At 48.0% G+C, this 10,488-nt stretch overlaps 1 protein-coding gene across 1 annotated transcript in view; it reads left to right on the forward strand.

Moving 5' to 3' along the window:
• C2CD2 (C2 calcium-dependent domain containing 2) overlaps window positions 1-10,488 on the forward strand; it is a 65,807-nt gene that overhangs the window by 1,184 nt on the left and 54,135 nt on the right. The window contains exon 3 of the mRNA XM_010835009.1: window positions 1,862-1,989. Coding sequence (XP_010833311.1) covers window positions 1,862-1,989 — 128 coding nt within the window. The remainder of the gene's footprint in view (window positions 1-1,861; window positions 1,990-10,488) is intronic.

Here is a 10,488-nt window from a genome sequence, read left to right on the forward strand (position 1 = left end):
GAGGTTAAGTAGCCTGCCTAGGGTCACACAGCCCGTGGGTGGCAGAGCTAGGATTTGAACCCAGCTACCTGCTGGTTGGGATAGTCCTCCTTAAACCATTCTGCCTGGCTCCCTGACATTTCCTGATTGGCTCAGAACCTGTGATTGCCTTGAAATGAAGCTTGAAATGAAAACTCAGGGGCTTAGTCTGAACTCTGTTGCCTTGGGCACCTGTGGTTGTGTTCCTGGTCTAGTTAATGACTGGGTGGCTTATTGTTACTCTTAAGGCATCTTGGTTTAATGATGCGCTCCTCTTGTCTGCTGTTTCTAAATATTCCATAGGAGGAATGAAGGCCTGGTGGGTCTGGGGCTCTAAGTCTTTGCCAGTCCTCCTTGCTCTCAGATGTACATGCCCCTCCACCTGCTTGGGAACTTAGTGGAGAAGCCCATGGCCTTTTGCTTTGGAAACAGCAAATGCTGTGTGTCTAAACTATCAGCCTTCAGAATACTCCATGGCGAGCCCTCTGTCTGGTCCTTGTGCCATGGCCTTGACTCATGTAGCCACGGACTTAAAAAACAGAAAAGCTTTGAGTGCGAATGAGTGTAAATCCAACAAAACACCGTGTTCTGAACTCTGGGAAAAAATTACCATGCCTTTTGGGTGCAAAAAGCCTTCAAGGTCATTTGACTTCCGATTGCCCTGGTGCCTGGAGTCTGTGACCCCTGCTGCCAGAACCGGACAGCTCTTCAGAGGAACCACCCCATTTCTTGTGGGAGCCCTGAAGCCCCGTGACCTCACCTGGACAAGCAAACACAAATTTGTTTCCCCTCAAAGCTGCTGTCATTGACCCCTGCTTGACCGGGTATCCTGGGCTTGGGCACTAGGGCTGAGTACACTGCAGGCTGGAGTTGTGAGCGGGTGAAAGTCTTGTCTCAGCTGGAAGAGACGGGGGCATGATGTGGGCCACTGATTCTGCTTCTCAGCCTTTTCGGAGCTGATCTGTAGGGCCCTGTTGTCACACTGGGGCTCTTGAGAGAGTCAGGCAGAGGCACAACCCTCCCTCCTGTAAGTCTGGGACAGTCCTGCTTAAACCATTCTGCCTGGCTCCCTGACATTTCCTGATTGGCTCAGAACCTGCAATTGCCTTGATTGGAAGCTTCCAGATTACCTGTGTGCCTGGAGGGCTGAGAAAGGAGGAAATCTCTGCCCTGGAATTTGTGGGCAGCCCTTCGAGTAACTGGAGAAAATACCTGAAGTTTTCGAAGACCTTTCTTCCTGCTCGCTTGCATCTGTGTGGGCGGAGGCCTCGGCTGGGGGCTTGAGTTGGGGGAGGTTTGGCTTATTTGCCTGTCCTCTGCTATTCACCATGCACTGCAGAATCTTAGACACTAGTTTTTCCAGAACTCCTGCCTGGAAGGGACAATGATATACTGAGTATAAGCTCAAGGCAGCTCTAAGTCTTCTTTGACAGCAGTTGGGTCTGAGTGTGATATCAGGTGGCTCAGTGTGTGTGTGTGTGGGTGTGTGTGTGTGTGTGTGTGACTCTGCTCTCTCTGGTACCTGGACGTGTTGCTTGATTTGAATTCAAATGGAAGGTTCTGCAGGCTGATAGGATCTGCTGCTGCTGCTGCTAAGTCACTTCAGTCGTGTCCGTCTCTGTACGACCCCATAGATGGCAGCCCATCAGATAGGATCTGGGTAACTGCTACTATGGCCTTGGCACGCCCCCTCCCCTGTCCTGGGCCATCCGATCGCAGCACTAGTGGCAGTGTGGGTGAGCAGGCCCTGCTGTTTTTAGTGGGTGTCCTGACCTGGCAGCCAGCCCTGCGGGACTCTCCCTCTGTCCTCCCTTCAGCTCGATTCCCACTAATCCCCGATTAGGGTTGACAACTCCAAGTCCACGTTCGGCTCAGCGAGCCAGCTTAGAGGCCCCTCCTGCCCCCACGCCATGCTGCTGTCTGTTTGCCCTGGCCCAAGAGGAGAGCACTCCTGTCGCTGGGGGACTGGCAGTAACTCAGTCGTCTCTAGCATTTTCTGTGCAAGGTGGAGTTCTCTCCGGAGTGGAGCAACTCCTCTCATCCTGTTTTACCCCAGCTCGTATCTTAGGACTTCAAGGAACCCTAAACCCTTCTAGCAGCACCTCTTCCTTCTCCAAAAGGGGAGACAGAGGACTATGAACTGGAGAGACTTGCCAGTGTTGAGCTAGAACAAAGGGCCAGGGGTCTTCATGGTTCATCTACATCTGCAAGGGTCCATGGTCCCCCATGGGCAGCAAATTTGACTTTGAGACTCAAATATTTCCTTCAGTCCAGCAAGAAAGGATCAAAGGGTACGATTGTTTAACACATCATCCCCAACAATGGGGCTCGTGTCTCCAGGGAGTTAAAGATGGTTAGTAACTTGTGGAGTCTCCTTTGACCCTGGATGACCAGTGACTGAGGCAGGGCAGGCTCCTTGTATCAGGGGGTCCTGCAGAGTTTTGACCCTTACTCCTTATGATTAGACAGGATGCTGAGTTGGAGAGACAGATGAAGAGAGCGTGGCTGCTCTGGCAGCACATGCCTGGTATTTGGGGAACACTGGCAAATTGCCTAGAGACCTTTGAAAGAATATGCATGCCTGCCACCTCCCCCACTTCAGACCCAGGGAGTCAGCAGGGTACAGGGAGGCTACTATATGTTTCACAAGTTCCCGAGGCTAGCTCTTCACTAGAGAGAAGCTGCTGGACACACACAGTGTCCATACGCCAGCCAGCATTCAGTCAGTCAAAGTCCCCCCATCCAGCAACACCTCTCCACACTGGCATTGCAAACACCTGACATCAGCTGCTCTGATCGCGGCTCGGTCCATGAGAACAGGAAGATCCCAGGATTGGTTCAGTCACCAACCTGGGAACTAATGCCCTGCCTGTTATCTGAGGGCAACAGTAGAGGTTTTCACTTTGCATTTCCGTGAATATTTACAAAGTGGTTTGGGGTGACATCACCCCAGCAGCAGTCCACAACCTTGACACCCACCGCTGACTCTGGGGCTGCTCTTTCCACAGCAGGTCACCAGCTCTGAAAGCCAGAGCCCATGGTCTTGAGAACCCCTACCCACAGGCTGGACAGAGCCTCCCTCCCAAGGCTGATGCTGTTGGGACTACATGCGGGGAGCAGTGGTCTGAGAGCAAGCACCATGTTCTGGACTTGTCTGGGAATGGGTTGCTTGAGTAGGCCCAGGCCCTGGTGGGGAGAGTCATGAAGCTGTTTGTTTCTTTAGTCCTTTGCCCCAGGATTCTTTTCAGAGGAATGTTCTAAATGTAGATGACCAAGACTGTAGGACAATTTGTGGTCTTCATAAAAAAAAAAAAAAAAAAAAAAAAAAAAAAGGAAAATGCCGTGTGAACTTAAAACATGGTATTAATAGCTCTGCCTTGTATATGAGCTGCAGCAATTTGAGGAGTAAACAAAGTGACCTGACTTGGAGGTTTCTTGTTCTGTAATGAGCTTCCTTCAAGTGCTGCTCACAAAAATTCAAGGTCCTTGAGCACCGATGGTGGCCACAGTATAAGTGGTCAGCTGGTAAAAATGGGAAGGTGACCTTGAGTCAAGTCACCCTTCACTTGACCGTCGAATTACTCTCCTTTCTGTTGCTCAAACATTGGGTTCTTTCCTGTGTGGGGTCTTCCCACAGGGCATTCCTTCTATCCCCAACACTTATTCAGCCTTTGTCTTGACGCTTTCGAACTGTGGTGCTGGAGAAGACTCTTGAGAGTTCCTTGGGCTGCAAGGAGATCAGACCAGTCAATCCTAAAGGAAATCAACCCTGAATATTCATTGAAAGGACTGATGCTGAAGCTGAAGCTCCAATACTTTGGCCATGTGATGCAAAGAACCGACTCACTGGAAAAGACCCTGATGCTGGGAAAGACTGAAGACAATAGAAGGGGGTGGCAGAGGATGAGATAGTTAGATAGCATTGCTGACTCCATGTACTTGGATTTGAGCAGACTCTGGGAGACGTTGAAGGACAGGGGAGCCTGGCGTGCTGCAGTCCATGGGGTTGCAAAGAGTCGGATGTGAATGAGCGACTGAAAAACAACAGCAGTATTTCAGGTCTCAGAACAAAAATCCCTCCTCCCCATTTTTTGGTGAATGCTGCCCCACTCCCACCCCAGCAGCACTGTGGGGTCACTGGTGCCCTCATCAGCTCCCAGGATTGTGAGGGAGGCCAGAGCTCTGTCCATCCAGGCGCAGCCCACCCGGTGCCGAGTGCTCAGCTGTCTCAGGGCATGAATAACAGCCCCTGTTAGAAACTTGTCACTGAAGGGGAGAAACGGTGGTGATGTACCTCAGCCTGTCTGGACTCAGGCCTCCCCTGCTTGGGAGCTGGCCAAGCCTGGGCCAAGCAAGCTGTTTAATGTGCTTTGTTTTTCACTTGTAAAGCATCAACCTAAAGGAGGCTCACTGATGACTCTGCAGATTGTCAGTAGAAACGAGGAAGAGATGCCAGTTCAGGTTGTTCTTTGCGCTCACCCATTCTCTCAGCAAGATGGGGATTCAGGGGAAGGAAGAGTGGGCGTAGTGTTAATGTCAACTAAAATGCAGCCAAAGCTAACTTCCACTCCCGCCAGCCCCCCGGCTTGTTGAGTAGGGAGGGGACCTCTTGAGCTGCTTGGAAGAGCTGTGTCTTCTCTGCTTAGGTTGGCAGGCAGCTCTGGGGCTGTGTGACCTTGGGCAAGCCCTGACCTCTCTGTGCTTCATCTCTGGAAGAGGATAACTTGGGGTTCAGACTGGGAAACGGCAGCTAGTCCAGATGAGATGACATCTGTGTGAAGCCATTAGCCAATAGGGTCAAGATGGGCTGCTTTCTTGTAACATCCCCTTAAAAAAAACTTTAAAATTTTTTACTGCTTTTAGATTTAGAGAAAAGTTGTGAAAACAATTCAGAGTCTCTATCCTTTCCTTATCCAGCCTGCATAACCATACAGGGCCGCAATAATCAGAAACAAGAAATTACATTGGTACAATGTTACTATAATTCATAGTACAATGATATTAACATTGTAACAGTATAAAAATTAACATTGATACAGTGTTACTATAGTTCATAGTACAACATTAAAATTGTAACAGTATAAGAAATTAACATTGGTACAATATTAGTATAATTCATAACATAATGATATTAACATTGTAACAGTATAAAAAATTAACATTGGTACAGTGTTACTATAAAACTTTTTAAATTTATTTTTATTTTTGGCTGCGCTGGGCTGGGCTTTTCTCTAGTTGAAGAGAGCTGGGGCTACCCTCTAGTTGCAGAGCATGGGCTCCAGGGTGCACGGGCTTCAGTAGTTGCAGTGAGTGGGCTCAGTAGTTGAGGTTTCCGAGCTCTGGAGAACAGCCTCAGTAGTTGTGGCACACGGGCTTAGTTGCTTCGAGGCATGTGGAATCTTCCCAGATTAGGGATCAAACCTGTGTCTGCTGCATTGGTTAGGTGGATTCTTTACCACAGTGCCAATTCATAGTACAATGATATTCAGTTCAGTTTTTCAGTCGTGTCCGACTCTTTGAGATCCTATGAATCATAGCACACCAGGCCTCCGTGTCCATCACCAACTCCCGGAGTTCACTCAAACTCACGTCCATCGAGTCGGTGATGCCATCCAGCCATCTCATCCTCTGTTGTCCCTTTCTCCTCCTGCCCCCAATCCCTCCCAGCATCAGAGTGTTTTCCAGTGAGTCAACTCTTCTCATGATGTGGCCAAAGTATTGGAGTTTCAGCTTTAGCATCATTTCTTTCAAAGAACACCCAGGACTGATCGCCTTTAGAATGGACTGGTTAGATCTCCTTGCAGTCCCAGGGACTCTCAAGAGTCTTTTCCAACACCACAGTTCAAAAGCATCAGTTCTTCGGCACTCAGCTTTCTTCACAGTCCAACTCTCACATCCATAGATGACTACTAGAAAAACCATAGCCTTGACTAGATGGACCTTTGTTGGCAAAGTAATGTCTCTGCTTTTGAATATGCTGTCTAGGTTGGTCATAACTTTCCTTCCAAGGAGTAAGCGTCTTTTAATTTCGTGGCTGCAGTCACCATCTGCAGTGATTTTGGAGATCCAGAAAATAAAGTCTGACACTGTTTCCACTGTCTCCCCATCTATTTCCCATGAAGTGATGGGACCAGATGCCATAATCTTAGTTTTCTGAATGTTGAACTTTAAGCCAACTTTTTCACTGTCCTCTTTCACTTTCATCAAGAGGCTTTTGAGTTCCTCTTCACTTTCTGCCATAAGGGTGGTGTCATCTGCATATCTGAGGTTATTGATATTTCTCCCGGCATTCTTGATTCCAGCTTGTGCTTCTTCCAGTCCAGCATTTCTCACGATGTACTCTGCATATAAGTTAAATAAGCAGGGTGACAATGTACAGCCTTGACGTACTCCCTTTCCTATTTGGAATCAGTCCGTTGTTCCATGTCCAGTTCTAATTGTTGCTTCCTGACCTGCACAATGATATTAATGTTATTCTAATATAAGAAATTAACGTTGGCACAGTGTTACTATATTTCATGGTACAATGATACTAGCATTGTAACAATATAAGAAATTAACAAAACATTTTAATAAACTGCAGACTCTGCTTGGTTTCCCTTGTTTTCCACCAGTGTCCTTTTCTTGTTCCAGGGTCCCGTTCAGGTCCTACATTTGTTGAGTTGTTGCTTTGTGCTTGTCTCCAGCAGTCTGTAAGAGTTTCCTAGTCTTCCCTTGTTTTTTCATGACCTTGACAACTCTGAAGAGTATTGATTGCTGTTTTGCCAAATATCCCTCAGTTCGGCATTTTGCACAATTGGGCTGCAGTTCCACAAACCACAGAAGGGATGTGCCCCTTTGAGTGTACTGTTTCATGGGTTTATGACGTCAGCGTGGCTTACCAATGGGGACTGTGGCCTTGATCCCTGTGTTAAGGTGATTTCCACCCATTTCTCTTCTTGTATCTTACGTCTCCCTTATTCTCTCTCCCTATAGTTAACAAATATCTTGGGGAGATACTTTGAGACTGCACAAATCCTGTTACTCCTCACACTTTCGCACACTGATTTTGGCATCCACGTATCTAGTCTGCAACACTTCTGTGGAGTTTGCCTAATGATGATTTTCTCTTTTTCTGTCTTTCCTTCTGCATTTATTCATTGGAATTCTGTTGCAAGAGAGAGCTGACACTTCTCTTTCATCTATACATTTTTTTGAGTATTTACATAAGTGTGTATTCATGGATATTTGCTTTATTCCGTGGGTTACAACCCAGCATGCATGTGCTCAGTCATGTCCAACTCTTTGCAGCCCCAGAGGCTATAGCCTGCCAGGCTCCTAGTCCATAGAATTTTCCAGGCAAGAATACTGGTGTGGAATGCCGATTCCTACTCCAGGGAATCTTGCCAACCCAGGAATCGAAACTTCGTCTCTTGAGTCTGTTGCCTCTCCTGCATTGGCAGGCGGATTCTTGCCCACTGTGCCCCTTGGGAAGCCCCTATAATCCAGTACCGTCACTATTTGTTCTGTTGTTTAAACTGTTGTTGTTTTGGCCACTAGAAGCTCTTTTGTGTTCTTCCACATATATATATATATATATATTAGCATTTCCTTGGTGGTTCTGCAAGATGTTTGTTGTAGACTCATCTTGTATTTTCTTCTTCTCTGGCCCTGGATTTGACCACTTCTCCAAGCAGCTCTGATTCCTTTTACTAAAGAATTATTTAGAATACAAGATCTGGGCATCAGGGGTGCTTATTACTGCTGGGGTCTCGTTGCTTCTAGACCCTCTTAGTGAACAGACCTAGGAAAGATACATATGGGTGGCACAGATTCATGTAACGCGTCTCTCTGCCTCTATCTTCAAAATCATGACTATGCTGACACGCCTTTTCATACTGTTGGAGAAAGGAATGGCAAACCATTCCAAGTATCCTGGCTTAAAACTCAGCATTCAAAAAACTAAGACCATGGCACCTTGTCCCATCACTTCATGGCAAATAGATGAGGGAAAAATGGAAACAGGGACAGATTTTATTATCTTGGACTACAAAATCACTGCAGATGATGACTGCAGCCATGAAATTAAAAGACACTTGCTCCTTGGAAGGAAAGCTATGACAGAACTAGACAATGTGTTAAAAAAGCAGAGATATCACCTTGCTGACAAAGGCCCATATAGTCAAAGCTATGGATTTTCCAGTAGTCGTGTATGTATATGAGAGTTGGACCATAAAGAAGGCTGAGCAAAGCATTGATGCTTTCAAATTGTGGTGCTGGAAAAGACCCTTGAAAGTCCCTTGGATGGCAAGGGGATCAAACCAGTCAATCCTAAAGGAAATCAACCCTGAATATTCATTGGAAGGACTGATGCTGAAGCTGAAGCTCCAATACTTTGGCCACCTGATGCCAAGAGCCACCTCGTTGGAAAAGACCTTGATCCTGGGAAGGACTGAAGGCGGGAGGAGAAAGGGGCAAGAGAGGATGAGATGGTTGGATGGCATCACCGACTTAATGGACATGAGTGTGAGCAAACTCTGGGAAATGATGAAGGACAGGGAAGCCTGGCGTGCTACAGGCCATGGGGTCACAAGAAGTCGGACATGACTGAGCCACTGAGCAACAAATACTGATCACCAAGATTCCAGGTCAATGGCACAGAGTTCATTTTCATCTTCCCCTTTCCTTATCTCTAACTTCCTCCTCCAAGAGCGAGGCATCTGGGACTCAGTGTCTGTAACGTACTTATTTGGTCAACTCCAGCGTACATATAACGTCCTTTCTGGATTGCTGACCTGTACCCCCGTGAGAAGCACATTTCCTGACTAGATTCTCGCGTTTATGTGCAGCCAGGACCCTGTTTTCCGGTTTCTCAGGTTCACTCTGTCTCCTGCCGCTTCTGGCGGTTGTGTTCTTTCCCTGTGCGGTTACGTTTGTGTTCTATCTGGGGCTCCTCCCACATCCCGATTTTTCACAGCTCCATCTTTAGCCAGTGATTTGGGATGCCACTCTTGTCACTGACTGTTTCCATACACGTTGGGGTCTATTCTGAATGCCCGGTGTTGGCCCCACTGGTCATCTGTGTGTTCATGGGCTGGTACCACACGCCTGGAATCCTTGAGGTTCTGTACATGCATGCATGCTAAGTCACTTCAGTTGTGTCTGACTCTGTGTGACCCTATGGACTGTAACCCACCAGGCTCCTCTGTCCATGGCATTATCCAGGCAAGAATACTGGAGTGGGTTTCCATTTCCTACTCCAGGGGATCTTCCCGACCCAGGGATCAATCCCACATCTCTTCCATCTCCTGCACTGCAGGCAGATTCTTTATCACTGTGCCACCTGCGAAGCCCACAGAGGTTCTGTAGTGTGTCTTAATGTCCCGGAGAGCTGGTGTCTTGTGTTTCTTTTTCAGTTGTTCTCCTGGCAATTCCTGCCTGTTGCTTTTCCTTGTAGATGTGAAGTCTTTCTTTGGTCTGAGTGGGATTGAGTCTGGAACGAGGCTGCCTGCCCACGGACAGAGTGCAGAGATACAGGGATTTTGCTGCACACAGGCTGGGCTCTCTGAAACTCCAGGATCAATCAGAAAGGGAAGGGGAACTTTTGGGTCCTCATTTTAACTGAATCATGTATTTTCTTTGTGAGCCTGCCTCTTGACATTAACTTTCCTAGCAGAATATCTACAGGGTTTTCATTCAGAAGGTGCCATGGGTAAGAGGGTGTAGATGGCACCTCCTGATGGGCAGGGGGCAGGAGGTGACATCCAGGCAGCTTAAGTCTACGTGGTCTCTTCAGGCTGGGGTAGAAGGTACATTGTTTCACATGCAGTCCCCAGCAGCTGTGGGGCTTCCCAGATGGTGCAGTGATAAAGAATCCTCCTGCAGTGCAGGAGACACAAGAGGCGTGGGTTCTAGCCCTGGGTGGGGAAGATCCCCTGGAGGAGGAAATGCAACCCACTCCAGTATTCTTGCCTGGAGAATCCCATGGACAGAGGAGTCTGGTGGGCTATAGTCCATGGGGTCACAAAGAGTTGGTGGTGGTCTAGCAGCTGTAATGACTCCTGTGAGGGGTCAGTCTCCTGCCTAGCACTGCATTCTGTGCTGGGGCTGCTCTTTCAACCAGGAGGCCTGGCACACAGGGCGATGTCATCCCCAAGCCACTGGCCAGCAGGTTGCACCAAAGCAAGCTCTAGCCATGGAGAACATCCGCAGAGCAGCCCCCGAACCATGACCTCATCACTCTCACGAAGTAGATTTAATTCTCCCCTGATGGTTTGTAGAGGTGAGATTGATGTCGCTAAGACAAGATGAGGTTAGAAGAACGTCAGTGACAGTGCTCTGTGCCTGTAGGTGTACGCTGCATCACTGGGGATTCTTAAGAAACAGCCCTGGGCTGACTTCATTCTTGCTCATCCCCACTGCACTTGCCAGGAGAGCTTTCCTGCCATTTGTACCTTTTCTATCCCCCACCCTTGATCTTGCCTTGCAGTT

The sequence above is a fragment of the Bison bison genome, unplaced genomic scaffold, assembly GCF_000754665.1.
Source record: "Bison bison bison isolate TAMUID 2011002044 unplaced genomic scaffold, Bison_UMD1.0 scf7180017864037, whole genome shotgun sequence".
Lineage (NCBI taxonomy): Eukaryota > Metazoa > Chordata > Mammalia > Artiodactyla > Bovidae > Bison > Bison bison.